Below are 26,873 nucleotides of genomic sequence, written 5' to 3'. Positions count from 1 at the left end.
TCTTTTAAATGAAATGCTGGTCATGATTAACGTGTTCGCAGCTGATGCCTACTTCACAAGAGAAATGTAGCAGAGGAAGAATAAGCCAAGCCAGTAATTTATCAAAGTCTTCTGTACAACACAGAAGTGGACATTATGGCCTGGCACATGTTAGGCATGTGCCTTCGTCCTTCAGCCGAGAACAAAATGTGTATGAGAAGACACTTGTATTGTGAGTAATGGCAGACGAGCACATATCTCTAAATTGAGGCTGTGCAGAATATTTCCGTTGCCCGTTTGACATCTGTTCCCTGCTTTCTGATGTAATTATGTTTTTGGGATGGCACTGCTTTTCAGCCAGTTGCACCACCTTATATTCTTTAGGCCTGAAAGGAAACAGCAATAATCACAACAGGCCCAAAGGTTTCATGCTGAGTAAACCGAAGCTTTTGTCTTTTTGCAGAAACAGATATTGAATGCTAACCTCATACATACTGGCTGCTGTACTTTCACCACCCTTTCTTCATTGCAAATATTGTGCAGTATAAGAGACCATTCATTGAAAATCGATGCTCTGTAGGGAAAGTCACTCAACTCTTGCGAATGCTTCAAAAGAGACCAGTTCAAAGACAAAGCTGAGACCTGACTGAAGATAATTTTATAGATTCACTGGATTATATCACACTTTCGTCCTACAGTGCAACCAGACTGTGGATAAAGATGGAAGATAATGGCAGCTCCCCAAAAGTTAAGCAAAATTGTCTCCTTCGCCCCCTGGTGTCTGGCTACGGTCTTGGTCATAAAATTCATAAAAAATACAACACCTCCTCCTCCTCAGTACTTTTGCATGTGTTTTTCTTATGTGTGCTTCTCTTTAGCTCTTAACAGTTGTGTAGTTTGTGTACTTATATGTTTACACCGGTGGTCTGAGACAAATGCATTTCAATCCCATCTGTGAATATGACAGAAATTGACATTGAAATCCATTTTCTTTAAAGATGGCTTCTCTTATTTTTGGTAGTTCTTTCACACTGATGTTTGTTCAAGTGCAAATTTTTCCAGTGAGTAATTGATGCCCCAAAAAAACCCAGGGTTAAACGTCATGATTGACGGCTGAGACTCGCAGGTGTATCAGCAGGAGATTGCTCCTGCAGCTCCATTCCCCAATCACTACTGCATGGCAGGGCTCCTATCCAGGATATTATGGCATCATTTCTGGATAATGGGAGGAAGGGGCGACCTATCGTCCATTCTTACACACAGTCTATGGCCCACTCACACAGTTGTTTCCTGATAGGACCTCTGCAGGACTGTATGAATAAATTGGGATTGTCAGCTCAACGCTCCTGTTAATTCTGAGGCGCCTGTTTGAGCCGAATGACTTCTTCACCTCTTATCATTCAGTTTTGTGACACAACACATTTTCAACCTGACCAGCCACAGTTATTAAAAACGTGTGTGTGTGTGTGAGCTCGCGCAGAGCCTATATGACTCCACGCAAACAATAGAATCACATTTAATTATAATTTCTCACCTACCACAACATGCACACATCTTAATAACGAGGAGCAGGAGTCTGCATCATACTTGTTACTTAGACAATGTGCGAAATTTGAGCGTTCAATGTACTTCAGCTTAACCTTACTTTGACATCTTTACTGGATTTTCTGTCATTAATTCCAGGAAAAAAAGAACGAAACAATAAATAAAATATGTTATTATAATCGAAATCCCTTTTGTGTAACGTCAATGTGCCATATAACTGAAATTTATATCTATAATGAGCATTAAGTTGTTAAATTAAACCACTGACAGATATGAGAAGTACACAGCAACGCATTGCGGGGCCCATCAACTTTTAGTAGATGGGGACAGATAATGAGAATTTGTCCCAGGTCTTTAAACAGGGCACCTTACACGTCACACATTTATGATCATCGTACATTAACAGACAGTGACAGGTTGTTTTTTATACGATTGGGTTTTAGCTCCACAGTTGCAAACATAATGGATCCATGGAGAGTATAGATTATGCAGAATCACGCCCTGTGACACGGGAACAGGACTATTTCAGATTTTTCTGTACGGTGAGGGAAAACATTAATGACAATATAACAACAATGACTTTCTAAAACTGAATAAACAACAAGCAGTTACTCTTTAAACTGCACTTGTAATTATACTTTGGGTATTATGTTATAAAATACAGAAAATTATCTAAAGGTTGATAGTAATTTTTTGATGAGGTGATAATTCACATTTATGGATGTTGAAATGTGACTCAATCAATCTGTTCTTTTTTTTTTACTAGACTCCAATTCATCCCTGGTTCTTCAAAACCATGTAAAACCACCTGCCTCTAAACTATTCATTGTGTTCATAAACATGATAGAACAGGGCAATTGTCTAGTACAACTAAATGGTCAACTGTGGGACCAGTTTCTCCTACGGGTGCTGTCATTCTATTTATCAGTCTATTTTACTCTAAATGGGAGTTTAGTGTAAAATACAGTGTGCTGTATCAAAGAAGACTTGAAACTAGAGATTAAAATCATAAACTGCTAAAGAAAATGTTTATTGCCGTTATAAATCAAGTGAGAAGTAGAGTAATTTTCTCTAAATAAAAACCCTTCCGTATGGACCTCAAATGACCTCAGGACTTTGTTTGTTAAAGCAACAATGGCTCTCTCCTTGAACACCACCGTCACAACTTTATGAATCGGTTTAATAATGTCATAACTGACATTATTTATGATTCTGTTGTGCACATGATGAAACTGCGGCAGAGGGCCAACAGCAGCTTTGTCTTTACACAAGGTAAAATGATTGTATTTATCTGGAAGGAAGGCGGATATAAATTAAAATGTCTACCTGATGTAAATTTGCTGCCTGCCTGCACTACAAAGTATCTGATAAGTTTAAAAAACCATCCTGGAAGATATGGGGAAAACCAGGGATGTAGCTGGAACCACTTTGTTATTCCAGTAACTGTACAGCAAATTGAGGCAAAAAAACTAAACAACTTTGTTATCTGCCGCCTGAGGAAGTTTATGAGCAGCTGTGAAATAGCAGCCGTGTGGTGCAGTCAGTGATATAGGCATGAAGACGGAAGGAGGAGGAGCGGGAGAAGGATGGAGTAGGAGGAGGTGGGGCACCCTGAACAGACTGGCTTCACAGAGTTGTCTGGGCTCTCTCCCCGCTGAGAAAACAATCCAGCCGGTGCTCATTAGCAGCTGGAGTTTCATTACCACAACAGTGGAGCCTGTTTAATGAACCCTCAATGAGAACATGCATCCTGCCTCACCGTTTTAAAGTCCAGAGGTACGAGGTGACGTGCTCCCCTGAAGCACGCCGAGCGCCTATCGCACATTCCAAAGTTAGAACCGCAAATCTCCTTCACTGGAGAGCGCAGATGGGGTGTCCAATGAGACATTACGGCATACTGAGGTTAGACCGAATCCCCGACACAGAATCTCCAAGTAAAATGAGGTTTGGGAGGTGGGGATGGCATGGTGATAATAATCATAGTTTGACTGACGTCTCAATTTAACGAAGCCTCTTCATTAGGTAAAGAAGAATGGCAACACGAATTTCATCATGCAGCTGTTGATTAAAACAAGTAATCAACAATAAACCTGATCCGTCTTTGAAAAGCAGAAGAACCACCTCTCTCTGTTACGGCCAAAAACAGAAAGCACAGCTCATTCATCTCAGCTGCCATAAAGTTACTGTTTTCCCTCGGTGGAGAAAGTGAATGCAGGCTGACAAATACCATCATGTTTTTTATAAACTGTTAACAATCAGCCTTGATTACACAAATGGGCTTGAGTCTTCACAATTGGTGCAAAATAAGATGTTTAATGCAGATGTGACCTACCTGGTTTATTCTTTAGAAAAACCGTTTCACCTGCCGTCTCCATTTCTCAATGGAGCATAACAGCAACCAGACACTTTTAGAACAGCTCTAATTTTCAATTTCTCCACCGAAGTTTGAGAAAATCATTAAAAAAAAATATTAAAACAGTTTTAAGTGTGGAACCAGAATGAGCAGCTACGAGATGAATCGTGACCATAACACATTTGATGTCTTTTCCTCCTCTCTAAAAAAGCGCAGTATGTAAGAGAGGGAAATCATGGTTGCTCTGTGTAAAATGTAATGTAACACTGAATGACCTGATCATAGCCGGCATGATTTTCGCAGTTGTGGTAAACATTTCCGTGGTAACACGAGCTCAACCAATCAGAGACATCCCTATTATACCTGAGGATTGTGGGTACTGGAGTACATCTCCTTGACGTTTGCAAATAAAACACGTTTTTCTTAACATGCGTTTGATATCATGTCTAGTGGCTTCTACGTGAGCATATTACATCATCTCATAATATTACAGCTGATAATCCAAATCTCTATTTCAAAATTAAAAGGGATTATTACTTCCGGGAAAACGCCGCTGAGCTCTATAAGGTGCCATTCAAAGAAAAAATGAATAATTCAATGTTATCTGTATCATCTTATGAATGGACGATTCAGAAGTGTTACTAGAGTTGCCATGGTCTCATACATGCAAAAATATTCCTTGCATGCAGCCTGTCAGGACCCCAGCTGCGGGTGAGAGATTCTGCATCAGATTACTTTTCTCTGATTAGATGTTTTCAATCAGGAATTCAGAAAAAGATCAGATCACATTTAGGCAGCTCACACAGAGCCACATACAGTACACACGCACACACACACACACACACACGAGAGTTCTGTATGGCTGGGCCTGTATTCTGCCAAAGACAAAACAGCACAATGAATGACACAATCTCCTAACGCTGTTAACAAATGAGTAACAGACACTGTACGGGAAACTGACAATGAGTGGTCGTATTACCACAACCAGATGTTTTCAGTGGTGGAAATACACAGAATGGAAATACTACTTTGCCATATAATATTGGTAGTTTCAGCATTGACAAGATAGTCAGTATATGGAGAAACAGGTGCTGAAGGTTTGAGCTTGTGTCTCAATGGGCTGGTAACATGGTGGGAGGTGCAGAAGAGAGACACAATTGTGGCAGAGGACAGGACTTGAGGTTCAGTCTTGATTGACAGAGACAGAGCCTTGGGACCACAGCTGAAACAATTTTAACACTGTTGACTGTCTGTTGCACACACACACACACACACACACACACACACACACACACACACACACACACACACACACACACACACACACACACACACACACACACACACACACACACACACACACACACACACACACACACACACACACACACACACATAAACAAACATCAGTGTGCTTGAGGACAAAATAAAAATACACATTGCATTTACACATGTGCAACAAGAAACTCTGTCCCTCCTCAACCGCGCTGCTATGTGAAGGGACTCTAGTGTAGGTCAAATCCTTTTCTTAGCCTACAGTTTTTCCTGGTCATCCACAACACAGAGCGCTGGAACGCAGACCATCCAACCCAAAAGAAGAGCAAATGAATACATTCAAAGTCCACATGAGAGCATTAATCATATCTGAGAGAAGCCCGCTGACATGTAGACCAAAAAAAAATACAATGGGTGGGAAAAACCTTAAATCTAAAAAACGACTTAGCTCTTGCTGTACATGTGAAGTAAGGTTTTTATAAATTCAAGACAGGCATCGTTCGGCACTACCAAAACAAAAAGCCCCTTCACAACTCATTTGATGTGCGGCCTGAATGTCGCAGAGCTCTCCAGTTCTTCCAATGGATTTTCCGACTCGCATTCTTCCAGCACGGTATCAACATTCCATGCTGACGCTGACCTTGTTACAAAAGCTGCTATGTCGAACGTACCATCTAGTCCTGCCCCAGCAGTTAGAAAACGAAGCAAGCATTGTTTGCCCTTTCTGAAATAGGCAACAACGGGCTGAAAGATGCTCTCTTCATTGACAGAAAATAATGACTACGTCCTTGTCACATGGAATGTGTGATGCACAAGTAATGCAAATTAATCCAGTCGGTGTTAAAAGGCCTTCGACAAACTCACACTACAGCTATACCACTATGTTTTGTTTGAAAACTCCAAGGCTACATCATAGTCTGAACAGACAGAAACTGAGATGTTCAGATGACGTAGACACTGACAACCACTTGCTGATTGGGTGTTTTTGGTCATGACATAGCATTCTCTGATTTGTCAGGCTCCTGTCACGTAAACCCTTTCCGGAAGAAAACAACCAGCCTTAGCCTCAACTACCAGTGTAGAATGCGACATGGATAATTAATTACAAGGGTTGCTGACGCTGTTGTCTTTGCTAAAAGCCAAGAAAAAAACTCCTGCTGTTACTTTTCACCATTGAAATTTGTAGCCTACATCAGGGATTAATAACCAAATGCTTCCTGTTTACACCTCCATGTGCATACCCAGTGTACGTGACTGGTCACATGATGCATGGATGGGGATTGAAACTGAGATAGTTTGGATCTAGCCTCAGACACCATATTACGTCAAATATTAAATGTAGGAATTTGCTTATGTGGGGGAAAAAGAGAGTCAAAGCATATGTGGTTGAGCTCAAATATCTTTCAGCTACATTGGAGCTCATCCTACAGCTGACGACTACAATTAGCCATCATTAATCCAGAATTTATCCAGGCCTAATTGTATATAATGTGTTGGGTAAGTTGGCTCGTTTTTACATTATGAGCAGTAAACTTATTTTACCTGCTCAACACGGCTGTGAGAAGGAGGTGGAAATCTTCGCCTCACTTATCTGCTTACATTTATTGATTAACTGCACACATCAGGTAAAAAACGCACACACGCGTGTGTGCCACATCAGGCACGTACACACACGCACACGTACACACGCACGCATGCACACACGCACACTATAAAAACAGGTTATTTCTTCAGTCCTGAGAAAGATGAGTCAGAATTTACGATACTGGAATCAGACTGAAATGTCTTGGTCATCCGGTGCTGCACAAGGAGAGAGACCTCTGCTCTTATTTCAACAGTTATGAGCCATAAAAATGTCCCTTATAAGGCTGGGTACGACTGTTCTGCAGTGTCATTTCTCATTTGCCATAAACTGACCAGATCTGTAACTGCTCTCTGCTTCATTGGGAGAAGACCAGAGGAACAACACAGAAAGCCAAATTCAATTTAAAATCATAGCTCAGAATCTTTGTGTATTCCCTGTATTTGAGCATGAAGTCAGGGGCAGATCCCTGCAGAAATCTGATTGGCCCCTGAACAGCCCCAGTACTGCCAGTAGTCTTTTTCTTTGACAATAAACTAGTCACTGACACTAACAATAAATATGACAATTGTATTTTCTAAGCATGCTTGAACAGGGAACAATTTTAAAACTATATTCAATGATGTGTATAGAGCTAACAGTAAAAAGGCAATGACTTAAATGTGCACCTCACTGAATCACGAATTGTGCATGGATGTTGGACATATAATTTGCCCCTGATCTAGAAAAATCCTAGATTTAAGTTGTTTGGTGATTCTCTAAATTTTGTTGCAGTGAAAAGATTCTCACGAGGGTTGGTCGGTAGATCTGTCACTTGTGAGATAGCTCGGTCTGTTATATCGCCTGGAGAGTAATTTTAGCCTCGACTGAAATCAGAGGCAGCACTGAGAACACAAGTTTAAAATCAAAACAACAAAAGCGTGTTGTTTTTTTAAAAACATTTTCTGCACTCACATTAAGCATTGTTTTTCTTCCCTATGTTGGAAAGCAAAGAAAGGGAGGAGGCAAAAGCATAGGAGTGATTGATTCTATGACAGCACAGGCATATGAATGTGTATGTTTATGTACGTGAGCTTCGAGGGGCATCTCAGGTCTGCAGATGAGGGCAGCGCAGGAGGAATACGAGACAGAACAGGGAGAGCTGAACTGAATTTACTGCAGTTGATTTGAATTTATACAAAAGAATGTGTGCTCACTATTTGCCCAACCGCACAGATTCTGCCCGTATGCAAACTGTGAGAAATCCAAACCAGGTGTGTCATTACACTATCTCGCTAACAGTCGGCAGCACACCAGCCTTCACGAGACAACATTTATCTGGCGTCCACTATCTGCCGGTAGCCCTCTCTCTCTAAGCCGAAACACTTCTCCGTGCCAGCTGAATGTCGGACACACCCTCGTGCCTTGGTGTGTAACATCAACAGTGACTGGGCTGTGCTGGGTTACTACTGTCTGCCTCATATGTACAATGAGAGGGAACACTGTCTGTGCTGCTGAAAATATCACATCATACAACCTACGGCAGGAATTTGAGACATCTCGCTCTTACAGAAATCAAAACATAGCATTTAGTGCAACAACACACAATTTCCATCACAGGATAGAATAGGCAGCAGTAACACAAAAAGCACAAGAACACACGTCTAATATGTGCAAAGTTAGCGAGCCTTTAAAGAGCTTGTCATCATTACATTGCATGGAAAACTAATTTAGAGCTTCGTCGCGACAATGTGTCTCCACACAGAGGGAAACTGACTCCTCTGTAATCTAAACACACACTTTCAAATAAACACAACTCAATTGTTTCTTTGTATAAAGGGCAAGGAACAGTGCTCAGATGCACTGGATCTTTAAATGAACACTCATGCAGTCAATTATGATATTCTTATGATATTCTTACTTCTGCTATTCTCTAACACACAACAAACATGCAGCTATGAAGACAGCATTGTGGACTCCTACACAAACATATTTTACTTTACACAACCTTTTTGCTGGTGTCTACAAAAAGCACAAGTTGACAGATACAAAAAGGTGAAACTCACCATTGTGCGAGGACTCCTTGTTATCGGCCACCTTCCTCAGCGCTGACACGATGGCATCAGAGGGAACGCGAGGACTCTCCACATATTTGGGTTTCCTGCTTGGACCTGCCAGCATGAACCGAAAGATGCAGGGGGGAACGAGAGGGAGAGGGAGAGGGAGAGGAAGAGGGAGAGGGGGAGAGGGGGAGAGAGAGAGAGAGAGAGAGAGAGAGAGAGAGAGAGAGAGAGAGAGAGAGAGAGAGAGAGAGAGAGAGTGTCAGACAGGCAGAGGGGAAAAGAAACAACGAGAGTTAGAGACCGAGAGCGAGAGCGAGTCGGAGTCCTCGCTGTATTAACGTGTTCCAGATGGGACAAGCGATGAGAGGCAGTGGTGTCTTAGTTGGACGGGCTTGGCTGCACTCCGTAGCTCACATAAAACTAACACACAAACATAAAAAAAACACTAACGCGCACACACTTCCTCAGACAGCTCCCTGCGCTGGTAGCAGCTCTGGTCTGTCTGACAACCCAGAATATTGTCTGCATGGTTACAGACTCCCAGTAAAAACACTGCTCGCCAGCTCTGGGAATGTAAACTACAGCAGGAAACCACAACAATTAGCCCCTTAGTGAACTGTAAAAAAAAGAACACTCAAACACAAAGCAAAAGGGAGCTTTTCTGCATGTTTATCTGTGAGCGGTCCGGTGAAATTATACCCTCTCATTGCTGTGAGGACAGACACGGGTAGATTAAGGTCCAGGCATCCTGGTGTGAGTCAGATGATGTATCTGGGACAGTGGTGGAGTTCTCTGAAGACCGTCTTTGTCTTTAGCGAAGAGCTGAGGTTAGCGGGCTGCTCTGTTCCCTCTGCTCGCACCGTGACAGAATTAGAAAATCCCACAGCTCCGTGCAGAGTGCTTGCTCACTGTGCCGAACTTTACAATAAATCACTGACACAGTCGCCCCAGTAGAGACGCAGCTCCTTTTGCATGATTTGAGTGTGTGACCAGATTTGCCCCTTGTCCTGTAAAAACTGCCCTTTAATTTGGCTCAAAGAAAAAAAGTTGGGTTATTTATTTAGGTGATGGAAAAGGCCTTCAATTTTTCTAAGAGCAGCAAAATAATTGTTTATACTTGCAGGAGTTCCAGCAAAGACACTAGACTAAATACTAAACCATGACACAAACATCCCCCGAGCGACTTCACTGTGCACATTTCAAGCACTCTGCTTCCACCCTGTGTAAAAAGCAAATACATTCCAGAGTCCACGCTCAAGGATAAAACTAAAGATGCAGAAAGTAATGTGAAAAGAGGTGAATGTAATTACATCCATAAATCCATTGAGAGTGGCAACAGCACTGCCTCCCCTGGCAACACTCCTCCATGCTACTCCCGCCTTGATCTACTGTAACCTCATCCAAACCTCCTCCTCCTCCTCCTCCTACAGACTCCTGTTATCAGATGACTGTGTGTGTAACCCCAGTCATAACATGAAGATTGGATGGCGGAGCAGAGATAGACATTTCCTATTACCACATCCAGTATCAGTCACTCTGACCTCAAACAAAAAAAAAAAGGAGAATTTCCTCCGAATAAGATTGAACAATTTCTTAAAACCACAGCTGTGATCTCAGCGACAGATTATTGGGTTATTGACAGGACTGGTGGTGGGGGGGATAGTGGAGTTACAGCAACAGGAATGTGAGAGGAAAAGCTCTGGGAAGTGACACTGCAATAAGAGTGTTGAAGTTTGCTTGCTGCACAGTGCCATCTATGGATATGCAACTTGAAATGCATAGCAAGGAGCTGCAGAGAAAAGATTCTGCCTCTTCAAACAGAACTGTCTTCTATTGCTTGTTAGCAGAAGTCCACAGGCATATCAAAGTAAAAGCCCAAAGCCGAATGTCAGTGTCTGTCAGAAGAACTGAAGACAGTAGTTTTAGCATGTTGTGATGATAGTGTGGTTCAAAACCACTATAATCTAAGGTGGATTTCCAACATGTGAGATGAGAGTGTTTGATTTGTGTTGATAGGTAGTTCTGAGAGTGAAGGGGACTGATCCAGAGATAACAACCATCAGCGATCCAAGCCAGCCTGCTATAATGCAGCGAAAGCCAGAGAGTCTGTCCTGAAAACCTCCATTCAGCTGTGCATGGTCAGGCACAGTCTATTACCCAGGAGTCACACGGCTCCAATTAAAGTGGGACTACAGAGACAGAGGGGGCTGTGTGTGAGACACACTTAGTTCAGGTAAATATCTCGGACCAAAGAGCGCAACGCCTAATATGTCCTCTTGAATGCATTTCATCTAAAGACATTAGCGGGCATAGTTTGAGTAATCTAAACCATATGCTTAAGTTCAGATTCGGTTTACATAAGAAACCCAGGATCCACACACGAAATAACAGACATCTGGCCAGCTATTGGAGGAGTATTTTTCGGCCACATCTTAAAGAAGTTGATAATAAGGGGAGGAGGCAGAAAGGTATTTTCGTCAAGGCTGTGATGTCTGAGGATCCGACAAAGCACAGAGGAGTTTCTTTTCCATTAAAAATCTCATCTCCAGATTTAACAGGGTGCCATTATGGCCCGGACCTTTCCTGACGGAGCTGCTGACGAATAAGCGATTGCAGTCTTTAACAAGCATGAAAAGGTCGCAGCCACAGAAGTGTCAGGCCTGTGACCCTTGAAGGACGATGCAGAGAGATGAGATGTGCTCTCACTCATATCACAAGTTGGATGCTAAATGCAGAATTTTTATCTTTTGACATGCACATGAATTAGTACATAATTAACTATCATATATGTTGGACAATGACAGGGCTGGGTAATAAAACAATATCAATAATTATTGCAATTATAGCAATATAACAAAGGTTCAATATACATGTATTTCAATATAATTATTATGTAAGCACTGCTCTCTGTTCATAAAGAAGAGATTAAAACAACAACCTTCAAATAAGAATAAGAAATAATAATTGGAAATGTATCCTGATAATTATCAATATGGACTAATATGTTTCTTTTTTATCTTGATTCAATTTCATGGCCATATCGCCCAGCCCTACAAAATCATCAGCAACTCTCAGTTTCTAAACTCTACAAACAACCATGACAGGAGAAGATTCAGATACAGAGACGGAAGAATCTGAGGAAATATCCCCCAACTATGAGCAAAACTGATGGATGATTCAGAAAAAGAAAAATAGCAAGTGGTATTTGCTTGTCTTACTGGGAAAAAATGTCTTGTTGTCCTCAAAAGCTCAATATGTGTTTCTTCTAGTGGGACATGGAGGATCATTTATTTTGCTCTTATGTGTCAGTAACTCCAAAATCATAAAATTATTTTAACATAAAACACCTCAAGTGCAGTGGGTTTTGTCCTTATTTTCTATTTGTGTATTTGTATACTGGTGTCTATATATATATGTATATTAGGTATATGACTCCATATATGTATTTTCTTACCTGCCGAGAGACAAATGATGGAAATTATCATTCTTGCCAACTCAGACAAATTGACATCTGGTATTTTATACTATTGTTCATTAACGTGCTCTGCCCCTCTTAAATAAACAGATAAACCAATAAGATAAAAGGGTTAGACAAGTGCTTACTATGTGTAACTGCAGCATGTGAATATCTTACAAATAACAACAAAGTATTGAAAGGTAATAGAAGAGCCTATGGGATATGAGGTTCATATGATCAGTCCATTAAAAGCATTGTTGCAGCTTGCAGCCACAATATCTCCAAGAGTACTTCAAGTACATCTACTCAATCACTAGCTGAAAACACGCGCTGCTCTCCTTTAGTGCCCCGTAAATATGTGTACATTTGTGTCTACGAACACGTGTTAAGTGAATGGGGAGAAAAGCAAGAAAACAGAAGGTACCAGGGGAGATGGGCGAAGGAAGAAAAACAGAGAGACAATATCAAGGGTAAAGCAGCGAGAGAAGCTGCGACTGCCAAGGACGCTTTTCTCACCAGCATTCAGCGCAAGACTCAGGAATCCACGAGCGGCAAGCAATCAATCAGTACGCACAAACCTATACCAAACAATCGAATAACTATGACCAACAACTTGTTATGTCCAGTAAATTCCAATGAAAGAGAGGATTGTCCGTGGTTTACGACGTGATCAAGGAGTTTTCCCAGCATTCTTCGAGATAGACTCTTGACACTCTTCACATTTCAACTTATCAACGAGACAGTGTGTCCTCTTTGTGCAGCAAAAGGGGAGTGAAAGCAGCGCCACAACAGCCCTCTTTATGTCCCAAAATGTCATTCTTCAACTCAAAGTGAAGTGGAACTAACGTCTCATGGTCATAGCCAGTCAGTCAGTCAGTCGTGGTTTACACCCATGTCTTTCCAGACTCACATAATACATGTTGTGTAGACTTAAAAAATTGTGTATTGTTTGACTGAGATGTAAAGGAGATATCATGAAATACATTGATTTAATTTTGTTGTTGTTCTTGTTCTGTGTTAACGGATGACAAAAAAACAGGATCAAATTCCCTGTATGTGTTCACATCATAGAGAAATAAAGAAACTACTGCCTCCCACTATACAGAAGTGAAGCCAGAATATCTGGCTGCCATCTTACACATTTGGAGCCAGAGTCTGCACAGTAGCAATCAGGGGATAGAACTAGAAACACACCCACAACCAATTGAGAGTAACTCTCAGCTGTCAATCATGACGTTTCAGCCTGTTTAATAGCATCAAATACATTTTTAAGCACTTGGACATACATCAGAGTATCATTTTTGAGAAAACTTTATTTGACTTTCACTTTTTAGGTTTGTCCATGTCCCATCCACTAACATGGAGGAGGTTGGATTTATGACATATACTGCACCCAGCCAACAGGTTGTGATCATGATGCTTTGGCTTCAGTTTTAGGGAGCAGTCACGTCTTCCATCTTTACATACAGTGATGCTTCACATGCTTGTTTTTGCCGACAAAGCCAATTCTAAAAAACAAAAAGGTTACAGCAGACAAAGCTTCAGATGAGGATGTTGCTGTAAAGAAGCAAAGATCTACACGGTCACTACAAGGTGATTTGAAGGTTGACACCAAAGATAAGTGTCACCAATTCACTGTCCGACCAAATGTGAAATATTGTCACAACCTCCTGAGTTATGGCATTGAAGAAAAGGTGCATTTGCAGAACATCATGACGACGCAGTTGACCTTTCACCTTTTGGATATGAAATGCTATCACTTGATTCTTTTATCCATTTGTGTGTATGAATTCTTGGGTTATGGCCAAAAACATCACATCACAGTGACCTTGACCACCAAATCCCTTCATTCTTGAGTCCAAGTGAACATTTGTGCCAAATTTAGAGAAATTCCCTCGAGACGTTCCTAGATGTTCCTAGACATGGATATTGCATCCATGAGTAAAGTAGGGACAGATGGACAATCCGAAACCATGACGCCTCTGGCCTTGACTGTCACTGGCATGGAGGCATGAAAATAATTTATTCCAGAAAATAAATGATAGAAGAGATTGGTATTCTTAGCGCACCAGTTTATTAACAAACCAGTTTATTCAGTGAATTTCCTATGAAGAGCATTAGGTGTCAAGCGTTTAACATTTTCACCATTACAGCCGTGAAATACAGTCGTGAGATTAGAGCCATGGTTCATTATGACCTTAACTTGTGAATGCTAATTTACAATTCATTTCCTATTCACAGCCTGACATATACAGTGCTGCCCTTATCCTGTCTGCTTAATGCAGTTTCTGCACTGAACCACAATGAGAGGCTAGTTATCTTCTTTTTTTTTTAACACCATGTTTAATAGTCATGACTAATCTCACACATGCTGTTTCACAGTGGGGTATGAATTATGTGTTGGTCTCCACTATGGACATGGTCACACATTGTAAAAAACAATTATATCAAGTGAGCCAAAATTTGTACTTCCATTTAACCATTTAAATGAACAACAGAGTATTAGGTCCATATTGAAGGAAGAGACATTTCGTGTCATAATATTATGAGAATAAAGTCATAATTGAGCAGTCATAATGTCACAAGAATAAAGTCCTAATATTGTGAGAATAAATACGTGTTTTAGAAGAAAGTCGTAATATTATGAGCATTAAGTCGTAATTTAATGAGAAAAAACATAATATTACGAGTAGAAAGTTGTAATATTACGAATAATAGCATCATAATCTTAAGAGAATATTAAGAATTCCACACCTTCTGGATCCAAAATCTTGATTAACAATCTCAGTTTCTCCAGAAACTACGCAACCACCTAATGTTATGACGTTATTCTTGAAATATCAGATTTTTTTCCCTTTTAAGTGTCCCTTATACTTTCTCATATAAATGTGGTTTGATACACATTTATATTATAAGAGTATCCTGAGTTTCCTGACTGACTGAGGATATATAATAACAGTTTATTCAGTATTGGTTTCTGATGCAGCGAGTGAACTGGGATCCCACTGCAGAAGAAAAAAGGGGGGACTGCATTTGATAAGGAGTCAAAGCTGGAGTGTAGTGAAGTGCAGTGAAGTGGAGAACGGGATAGTACTTTTCAGTGGGTGCCCATCAGAGGAAGCTTTCAAAGAGTCCGTGCAGCATCACATGGTCTTTTACAGCTCAGCTCTCAGAGAGGCATTAATATTCCCCCAGGGCTGTCTGGTTGCTGTCAGTTCCCCAGAGGTGACTTCAGGAGAGTTCACCTCAAAGGAGCCACAACAGCCTTTGAAGACAGTTTCTATCCTCAGAATTACAAAATAAACCGCACTCATCTGGCAATGTAAGAGAAGACGAAGAACGCTGCTGGTTGAACACTGAGCTCATGTCTCCTCGGACATTATTTGTCAGGAAAATTTTAAAGCTGATTGTGGAAAATTTGTTAGTTATCAGTATTAAGATTATTTTGAATCCAATGATGCAAATTTCTGTTTGTAAAGGTGGTTTGAGTCAAAGCAAACACTGACCTTGAGCTTGCATTGGCCATTTATTTATGCTTTGTAACCACGAGGCTAAATGAAAAAACAGGAATCCATTAAGAAATTCTCATGTGTTTTACCAAATGACTTTCTGTCCTATTTTATGTGGTCTTTTGTGTTAATATCCTCCAAAGCCATCAGTAACCTCCATTCAAACCCATCGTACAGTCACTTTACTAAATGGATGTGGTGCTTGATAACCACAACAACAACAACACACTGCAAAGACTATATAGTAGTTTAAAGCGCTAAGCACCTCTCATGTATATCCTTTAATGTGCTCAGAGGCAACACCGAAGATGCCGCTCAAAACAGAGTTTAAGAGGAGATAAGAAACAAAGAGGTTATAGGGTCAGACCACCGTGGATGAACACCGCTGATCGGCTTTAGCGCGCGCACACACACACACACACACACACACACACACACACACACACACACACACACACACACACACACACACACACACACACACACACACACACACACACACACACACACACACACACACACACACACACACACAGAGAGAGACAGACAGAGAGAGACAGACAGAGAGAGACAGACAGAGAGAGAGAGGGAGAAGGAGATAACTAAATATGGCAAGCAATTAGCTGAAGGGGTCCTTAGAAATTGTAGAGATTATTTTCAGGTTATCTTCATGGGTCTAAAGCCTGGATTATAATTCTGCATAGCATAGATGAAGAGCCAACTCTGTAGCCTACACAGGTGGCCTAGGCAGTTATGTGTCTGTGTCACTCTGTTATTACACAACCAAATTCTAGTTGGTGGTACGGTTTCTATGCTAATGTGTGTGTACGTTAAACAATGGCGACTGAAACTGAGCACATCATGGTGGAGTTGCATTGAACTGATTGGGGCGGCAGGAGAGTGAGTTTTGTGTGCATGTCTGTCTACTGAGAGATATCGCTGAGACATGCTGACATGTGGGCCAAACTGTTGTTGCTGTCTGTGTCATCATGACATGCAGTTACATTTCTAGGGAGATGCACGTCAGGCTCAAGCATAGCCACAGGGTACTTCTTAGAGTTCAGCGTAGGGTACGACGTAGGGTACGACGTAGGGTACGACGTAGGGTACGACGTAGGGTACGACGTAGATGCAGTGTTTACGGCTACGCTAATATAGATTAAACACATATAAAATAGTAGTAGTATAAATTATACATTTTAGCCCAAACAAAGAGTATCAACAGAGTTGCCACCCTGCCTGAATGACAGAAGAAAAATCTCTGGTGATGATTTACATGTTTGTTTGGTTGCTCAATTAGTGAATCATCCTCTGCACCACATAAAGCCAAAGCTCCCATCAAGGCAAAAAAAAAAAATCACTTAGCTCATCTTACCACACAACCACCAGAGAGTGCTTCCCCTGTGGTCCAATTGCATACATACCAATTAAAATGATACACTACTGATGGCAGCAATAAATTCATATGAATAGCTGTTTTATTATCCCTGACATGCTGACGCAGAGACCAAGCAACTACACAGAGGTCACACATCTACTGTACATTCAGAAACATATCACCTCTCTACCTACCACCCTGCAGCATCCTTGTTTTAATCAATTTTTACAAATATGTTTTATTCATCTGCTGCGGCCTGGTGCAGGGTTTATATTTCAGGGATGCAGTGTAGTTGTACTAAAGTATGAATGAAGGAGAGATACGTTTATTTGAATAGTCAACAGTTGTGTTAACTTGTTCATATTTACAGTTGCAGGACAACATAATGCTTTTAATCCCACACCAGCACAGTAACCTATTGCAGCCAGTGGAGGTCACTGTGGAGATGGAGATACCCTGGAGACTGCGGGGCCATTAAGTTCTATCAGCTCTAATAGCTTAAGGAGAGCTGGAAACCACAATTACTGTGTCATCAACTACACTCTGCTCACTTCATATTGAGGGCCCTCTGGTTTTTTAAATACCTGATCTCTGACCTGTGCTGGTTTGGTGCAGGATGGGTCCACTCAGGCGACATTCCTGCAGTAAATGTCCCCTCCGTTGTGCCTTCAGAGGTCCTGTAAACTATTAGGACTGTAAAACCAAGGTGCTGTTCAACACATGTCCGGGTGCTGTGTTTCATGGTTAAGCTCTGGGCTTAGCTGATCAAAGCTGTGGCAGTCAACACCACCAGAGCTTTGCGGCTCAGGCATCCGTCACACTCCTAATTAACTCAATGTTTCTCTGTTGTCCCTTGTGAAGTTTTTTCATGAAAAAGAACAACCACTAAGTTGGGGCCTTCCTAAGTGTGATAGATTATCCAATGTGTCGGGAAACGAAGCAAAGCCACAAAATGCTTTTTGAATCTGTGAAACCACTTCCCCTCAAAAGACATCAGTGAAGGCTGTATGGGAGTCTGACTCGAATAAATTGAGTGTTCCTTAAAAGTCAAAGTATATAAATGAGCATGATTCTCAAACTCTGTATGAAATGTCACCAGTGATATAAAATAACAACTACAGATGTGATTACCCCAGACACATTCTAAAAGCACTGCATCAGCTAATAACTGATCACTCCCCTAACTTTTTTGAGTTCTTCCCTGACCCACACTCCGTTCAGTAGTTTTTGCGTAATGCTGCTAACAGACAGACAAACAAACAAAGTTTGCAAACAAAGCCAGTGAAAACACAACCTCCTTGCCCCTTCTTATAGGATTTGATGTATAAAAAAAAAGGTAAGGAGGATAAATAGATGTATAGCGTTTCTGAATATTTGTTTGGTTCATTAACTGTCTGTTTACCTTTCAAAAAAACCTACATTGTACATCTCTCAGTTTCACGCAGCCACAGGGCTCACTGTGTCACCCCCCATGTTTTCCCCTCTGAATCTATACTGAACTCATACTCTCTGGAATCCAACTCACAGGAACTCATCAGAGTGATGAAGAGGTTTAATCCCTGTATTTGGAATATTATTCATAAAAAATTTCATTCACCAAAAATATTTTGTCATTTAGATGTGGTAAATACGGATAAACTGCTTGGAGAAGTGTTTTTGTTGGGGTGGGTCCTGTATCTTTTTTATCAAGCGTACATTTCCAAAACATGTTTCCTGTGCTGGAAAGGCCACAGGCTCCACATCTGTGTGCATGACCGCAAACATCTGCAGGCAAATCTTTACTGAGTCAGAACACCTTTCAAGCTCTGACAATCAGCAGTAGAGATCATAATAGCACTTAAACATTTACACCCAACAATAATTCCTTATCCTAGAATAAGAGCAAACTTGCCTGTTCATAATACTGGTATATGCTTAAGAATAATGTGTTAGTAGTAAATACTGGCTCAGATTTCCTTCTAGAAAACCATGCTGAACCACTCACTGATAATCAGGTTAGTAACTGAACATCTACATAATGGTAATAAGTCACAGGGTCGTCTCATTTCTATCCATTTTTGGCAGAGGGGGGAATAAAAGTCATTTCACCAAGCGCAGAGTCTTAAAATTGAGTTTAACACAATGTCCTCTCTTACGGCTCAACAGGACCAAGAAAGAGAAAATGCAGCACGGCCAACGTCGTTTTCGTCACAGAGCTGAGACATTTCCTGCTGTATGTGTTTATTAACTGGGGGTGTGAACTCTCCCCCGGCGGGTTTTCACAGTTACCTCTGAGGACAGAGGAGGAGAGACTCCGGACCCTCCCCCAACCTTCACTCCCCGGCCGTCCTCCGTAGCATCCTATCTTGTCAGTCCATTTTTTTTCTCATTCTTCAGAGCAAGCCATGAGGGAATGTGCCTTTAATGAGAGTTCCCCCTTCCCCAGTCCCCAGGGCCCTTTTCACCTTCACAAACCCGAGCCTCCTCTCTCTCTTCATCTCTCTCTCCTTCTCTGTCAGTCCCTTCATGTCTGTAAAATATACATTTTCTCTTTGGTGGATTAAAAACCACAAATCTTATATCACTTAAGGTGGTTGTACAGATTTGTTTTGAGTGGAGGCTGAGCTAATTTACCTCTTTGCAAATATAAACTGCATCTGTCTGTTTCATAAAATATACAGACAGTCATCCATATTAAAAAGAATCATTAAATGAAAAACCCTGAAACTAAATGAGGATATTTTTACAAGAGATGTTAACGTGAACGACAAGTCCGAGCAAGGATCAAGCCGAACCATCCCCCCCCTCCCATCAACTCATCTTTACACTAAACAGATCAAAGCTGTAACCACTCTAAACAAAGGCTAGATAGCCCACAGATGAGTGCCACATGTGAGTGGGGCCACGCTGACCACTTAAAGGATTTCTCTCCTCTTTGCCATGTCTTCCAGAACACAAAGACTCAGGTTGAACCCCACAGCTGCTGACAACCACAGCCCAGGAGAGACTCACAATTAAATCCAGTGTAAACACTCGCCCATTACGAGCCAGTAAAGTGTAAACACGCGGCACAGTTGTAGGGAGTTATACTTCAACACAAGGTGATCAAATACGGGGATGAAGTGACAAAAACAAATCTCTGTAACCAGTGGGATCCAGAATGGTCCATCTAACGTTGTTACTTCACCCTCCTGTCTTCCCTGTGACTTTTATTTCTTTGAGAGGAACAGTTGTCCAGAATAGTTTGACATGTTTCAGAGAGGAGTGAGATAGAAGCTGCTGAGGGCAACTGTCATTCCTGGAGTCCTCACGTTTACAGGTTTCTCATGGAGACAAATGAAGATTCTAATGAAATGGTGCACAGTATAATTAGAATAACCCAAATTTTAGCAGCACATTTAGCCAATTTTGTACCTGGCGATCTTTTGCTGGGCCGTAGGGGCATCATGTAGGACTGTCGTGGCAGCAGAGGCGATGAGGGCAGGGACATGGACACTCCCTTGGCGAGGCTTAGCCTGAAAATGTCATCATTAGGGAGAGTGCTGCCAGGCCCCTGGGACTGGGGGGTTCCATCGAGTGGGAATCTTCTTTGGCCGCTGTGACTATGAACATCACCTGTTGAAGAGAATCACAAGGTGGTTACAGATGGAACAAATAGCTTTGGCATGAGCTCATGTACTGACATCATGACTCTACACAGTCAATTTGAGTATGCACAGACCTTCAGTAGCACAAAACAAGCACTTACATGGGCATATGTGTTACTTTTATTGTACCAATCACGGTGCAGCGTTTTCAGGTCGGAAGGAAGTGAAGCTTTTTAACACCAAAGTGCTTTTCTTGGACAGAGTTGTTAAAACTCTGAGAATTATTTAACAAAGCACTAATGTCTAATGTGAATGTAGTGCCGCAAACTAATAAGCACTGTGTGCACAAGGCTGAATCAGTGTTTCCCGCAGAATTAGATTGCTGCCGGTGAAGGGGAACGTGCACTGCTAACGCGCAAAAAACTGCATTAGAGAAAAAAATATTGTATTATTATGAGAAGTGCAAGAAAAATGGTTTCATTATGAAACTGTGGTAGGACAAATTAAACTGTGATGGGCTGTCAAAGTTAAATTATCAAGATTTGGATTTGGATCTACACCAAATTACACATGAATAAATATCAGTCCCCTAAATGTGTCTGACATTTCATCAAGATCCATGAATTATTCTCTATTTATATCAATAAAAGTCCTATTGTCAGAATGTGGAAAAAAAACTCCATCTCCCGCATGATCATGCCTCACCCCTTTGCAAAAGTAGTTTTTGCATAATCCTGTTATAAACGCAGGCAAAACCACAACCTTTTTGGCAGAGGTAATTAAGGAATTATACAGTTTTCATGTATACTTGTTTATCTGCCAATGTATGAAAAGACATCATGTTTATCTGCATTGTAAGAGGTATTGTATGACATGTTTCCTTCCCACAGACCCAGTGTTTTCATAATTCTGATTCAATACGGTTTATAAAAGAAATGGGTTAAAGCTTCAACAGGGAAAACAATGTAATACTGCAAACTGTCAGAATGAGCCAGAGGAAAATCCATGACCACAACAAGAAATGTAGAAGTGACTTTTGTAGTCCTCGCAGTGATAAATGAGAAGTGTTTTGAGATGTAGCAAAAATGATTTACTATATAAACCATGTCTTATTATAAAGGACTTTATGTAAGACAGAAACCATACTTTCAAAAAAAGCTTTATATTTAGACTTTGGATAAATAAAGACAACCAAACTGACCTTGAAGCGGATTCTACTGGAACAATGTACCAAATCATTTTCTTTTACTACCATCCTGAGTCTGAAGGTCAGGAATGCAATGTAAAAGCCCCAGAGACAAACCTTGGCCGTGCTTTATTTTGCTGCAGAAAGCATCTTGGCTCAGACAGGACGGGACTCATGAGTATATACTGAATTCAACACACATGGATACCAGGTAGAAAACCTCCCATAATGTCAGCTTTTCAAGAATCTTGATGGCAGCACAGTTTCAAAAATCATTAAGTGTTATGGAAATTGTCTACGCTCATACAGTTGTTGTCACTGTTTACGTATTTATGCAACAACATAACACAAGCAGGTGCCACAGGCTTGTTGACTAATCAGCTGACGCCACCGGGCTAATGGTGGATTTCAGAATTCACTACTGTGGTTCCTTATTGATGTTTCCTGTAAATGATTCAAACAAGAAAACTAAAATATTGAAGGAGCTTCCATCGATTCCGGGACTCCAGGCTTGAGAGAAAGCCGGTTTAGACGGGTGGAATAACAATCCTTATAACTCCCATGACATATTCATCTCAGCACAGCAACATTCGGTGTCAAATACACTGTTTGCAATAAGGCTGTTTATTTAAGACGTCAATGAACCTTCCACTTGTGTGCTCTCACTGTAGCAGCTGGTTCATTGCCAAGTCTGTGAGTTTCCTCCGCCACACCTCTATTCACGCGTTCACCTGAGGGCTCCGTCTGTCTGTCTGTTACCGGCATCATTCTTCAGTCTCCACTTTGCTGAGCTGTGCGTCGATGAGGAGCCGAACAGATGCCAAATATCAACTCAGTTCATGCTCCGTATCCCATAATAAATTTGTCCCACGTGAACTGAGCGGAGTGAAGTATGTTTACCAGAGTTAAAAATTCATAGTGACGCATCCTGTCAGAAATGTCTCTCACCGCACACATGTTGCAGGTTGGCATGCAGTCAAGATCTCCAATGTAACAAACAGGGCATACTTCGACTCCAGATACAAGAATGTGTGAATGAATAATGCGAGAATTTATGGGCGTGGTTGGCATTCACGAGGACAGACAAACATTACAGAATGTCATGCCAGAAAATGACGTCAGAGGTAAGTCTCTTGATAGGGACAAAAACAAAGATAGCTAGTAGGGGTGGGAAAAAGCAGAAAAGACCTGGATCCTGAAAAACACAGCAGCACATATTATGTATTTAAACCCAGGGTCATGGGCCAGTTAAGCGTTTCTCATGCCACCGGGGCACAAGAGACGGACATCCAGTCAACGGAGTAAACACGGCTGTGTCATTGACCACCGACTTTAAGATAACATCTAACTCACAAAGCACAGAGGCTGCCTGTTACTTTTAAAGTAATTTAGGGGTAAAAAATCTGTTATCAGTTGATACTGAGAGATGTTAGTCATGTTCATCTTGTGTCTGTATACAGTGTTCCATGACAGAGTTGCAGCGGAATGATGTGAATAAAGCCCAACATGGAAAACCTGCACTGCCCCTTAACTCCCCTAAGACCTATTCATCATGAACATTTTTGGAATAGAAAAAATGGGAATTTGGGTACATTAGTTTGCTGCACTTTCCTGTGTAGTCAGCAAGCATAGTGTTCTTCTCACATATGAGGGATGCAGCAGAAGATTGTCCGGGTCCTGTGAATTTTTCGAAAATCTTCCTGCTGTATTCTCACGTGGGTTCACTCGGGCATTTTACTTGGGGGCTGGCAGCAAAAGTTCTAGAAAATGTCCAGAGGAACTGACCCGGACATTTGCTTTCTCATATACAGCCCCTTTTGAAAACTACAGGAAAATGTCCAGACTACAATTCATATCTGAAAGCAGCAATGGTCAGTGACAGTCACTGTTTGTTGTCCACACAAATTCACTGAATGAGCTTCTCTGACCTGAGTCATTATCACACAAATCTAAGCTACGTCTAATAACTTTTTATCAATACTGAGCAGCTTGAGATGCCAAGAGGAAAACGCAGCATCCATGTGATGGCCAGCTGCATAAAAGGTTTGCAAGGCTCCAGCTTGAGGCAGAAAACCTCACCTGTGGTTGGACCCCACCACACTTATGGTAAACCACCAGCAGCTCCGAAACACAAGCCTTATGATAAGTGGAGATTTCAAGCTGCCTAAAGCCATGAAAGTTGGGGTTAGGTTCTTTGTTGTATCCCATGTAAAGACTCCCCCCCCCCCCCCCCCTGTATAACTACAGTAATCTCAAAACAGAAAACCCAGTTGAGGTGGGCAAAATGATGTACAACACAACCCATGTCCAGAAATAGAAGTTGTCTGCCGCTTATATTGCAAGCCAGCACTTCTCTTTTACAGAGTCATTGTTCATCAAATCAAACTCACATGTTGCATGAGACGTCCCCACATTTTCCTGTTGAGATACAGTTCTCCTCACAGAAATGGTTCCCCACAGTCTCCACACATGACTTAGCACAAGACTAAAAAACGACTGTACCTGGCTACTGGTTCACTCGGCGGTATCCAAGCCCTCCATGGAAAAACTGGTTTTGCTTTACTGAGAACCAATGGTGCATGGAAAGATCGTTCTAGCCACGGAGTCGTCTAACAGCAAAGTACAGTAATCTATTCTGCGGCACCAAAGTTGCCCACTCATCATAGCCACAAATTAAAATGTATGAATTATCAACCTCAAGATAACATGTAATACCAAACTAATAACACAGACCATACGTCAGCGGATCCTGCTAAATCATAACTGCAGATGTGGCGAACCACAGTAACGACAATTAGCTTTGGGTTCCGTGTTCAGCACTGTGCTGCTCAGCAGATTAGCACTGACGCCTGTCTGCAGGAGGTTTGCAGAAATCACTAAAGAACTGAACTGCGAGAGACAAGCTACTATTAGCATCCTGCTCCTCTCCTCGGGGGGAATAAGTGTTGTTGGGATGCCGGTCAAATCAGAAACAGTGACCCATTTTCTCCCCGCCTCCGCCTCGCCACGGGTGTGGGGGTAGGGGCACACAAAAGGTGCCCTGTGTTTTAAAGGGTCCCTAGACAAAGAAGAATGCCAGAGCCAGGAAGCGAAAAGGTTGCAGTGACACCTTTGAATTCCCTCAGACACAGAGGAACCTGTAATTGACCCAAAGGTCATGCAGCCAAGGTCAGGACCCGCAGTGACCCTGACCTAAGTGGGAAACACTGCAGCCACACACTTCCTTAGAGGGGATGTCCAATATGGGTCCTTAGGAAATTATGTCTGTGTGTGTGTGTGTGAATGTGGGTTAAATATGCCGTTATAGAATATTTGATGCAGGAAGTCTTTTATATCGATGTGTCTTTTCTCATGGTTTGAGAATGGGGTAGTTATTACGCATTGAATTGATCAGAAATGATCAATGACATATTTTGGGACGCAGAGCAAGTCTGTATTTCCCGCGGCAACATTACTGCGGGTCACTTTTACAGTTTTAGAAAGAAAGCTGCGACCAGCATCACCAGGCCAAGAAAACAGACCATTCCAAACAGGCAGATTTAGAACAGGCACTGCACTAGTTTTAACAATGCATTGAAAGTAACTGTACAAAATGGAGATGATATCATCTCTACGTATGGGTTTGTAAGATGCGTTACACTTGCTACCTATCTGCATTGATTAACTTTTTTAACTTTTACCAATACCTGCAGCACCAGCTCTCCACTCTTGTGCCAACTGACAACTTTAACAATAAATTTACATTTTCATCATAGAATACATAGAACTCATAGGACACTATAGTGTAACAGGGGAAACACTATAAACACACCACCACTATAACAACTTTAATAGAGGCTAGCTCAGGCTACGTAGGGTGCACGGTGAGCGTGGCTGCAGTCATAGCAGGTCGTGGCTGATACAGGTTTCAGCCATACTGCATGCTAAAGAGATTATGGCAAAGTTGTAATTTTGGTAGTTGGTTCTGAAAACATGAGGCGCCACATAAAAGTCGGTCGTCCAAGTGCTGGTGAATCGGCTGCAGCGTGTCACGGTGACTGCGCTGCCATCTGACCGATACTATATAACGCAGAGGGACACAAGTACAAAAACTCACCCAGCGCTATTTTAGTTACTTTCCTAAACCCTGGATTCGGGCAAGGCCTGCAATTTCAGACCCTGCTGTGGTCAAGGAAATCAACCCTTTCTAATTATACATTGCTGCCCTGAGATGATATAAAAATGATTACAGTCTCTTTCCTCCTCATCAAAGTGAAGGGCCAGAGCCCACGAGCATGTGCCCAGCCCATAAAAACAGTTCAATATTATTTCAAGACATTGATTTAGAAAAATAAACACTAAAGCACAAATCAATTATTTGAGTAGGTCAATCCTAAATGTGTATCCAAACCAATGTTCCAATGCAGTAATGTCCTAAAGATAGAAACTAAACTCTGCATTAAAACTAAAGGGAATGGAAATAAATCTTGACTGTATTCTTTTGAGGGTATCTTCATTGTCACATTTGCATTGTGAATACGGTAAGTAGTGAATAGGGGTCCTGCACAGCCTTTACCAAAGCATCCTACGTTTCCCCTGCTATCATGCTACTCACTGTACACACAGGTGAATGCTTTAAAATGTCTTTCATGGGTATAAATCTGGATTAAACCTTTCCCCTCTCAAGTAAATCTGTGCAATGGAATGTGATCTGTCACTCCTTCTGAGGGAATGTATGGGCTTACTGAAAGATGCAGACCCCCTCCATTGTTCAGCAGAGCCGTGAATTGCCCAAATAAATGATACAACCTTAATTCATACAAAACCTTAAAAGACCACAAAAAACTGCAGAGTACCAAGTAACATGGACAAAGAACGTCACAGGAGATTGTCTTGGTCAGATGCGTTCACAGCAACAGAAATGTCTCTGCAACATTCAGGAGAGGGAGAGGAGCATGCAGGAGGCAGGATGTAACGTATAAATTCTGCTGCAGAGATCAAGTGCTGGTTAGGCATGTCAGT

The 26,873-nt window shown here is 41.6% G+C and overlaps 1 protein-coding gene across 1 annotated transcript in view; it reads right to left on the bottom strand.

The window, feature by feature from the left end:
- The window catches only part of tanc1b (tetratricopeptide repeat, ankyrin repeat and coiled-coil containing 1b), a 106,071-nt gene that overhangs the window by 52,930 nt on the left and 26,268 nt on the right, over positions 1–26,873 (bottom strand). Inside the window, 2 exon segments of the mRNA XM_034575053.1 lie at positions 8,780–8,884; positions 20,514–20,714. Of these exon segments, the coding sequence (XP_034430944.1) occupies positions 8,780–8,884; positions 20,514–20,714 (306 nt within the window).

Source organism: Hippoglossus hippoglossus, chromosome 21 (assembly GCF_009819705.1).
Source record: "Hippoglossus hippoglossus isolate fHipHip1 chromosome 21, fHipHip1.pri, whole genome shotgun sequence".
Classification (NCBI taxonomy): Eukaryota; Metazoa; Chordata; class Actinopteri; order Pleuronectiformes; family Pleuronectidae; genus Hippoglossus; species Hippoglossus hippoglossus.
Note: the sequence above shows the minus strand (reverse complement) of the source record. Positions and strands in the feature narration are given on the sequence as shown.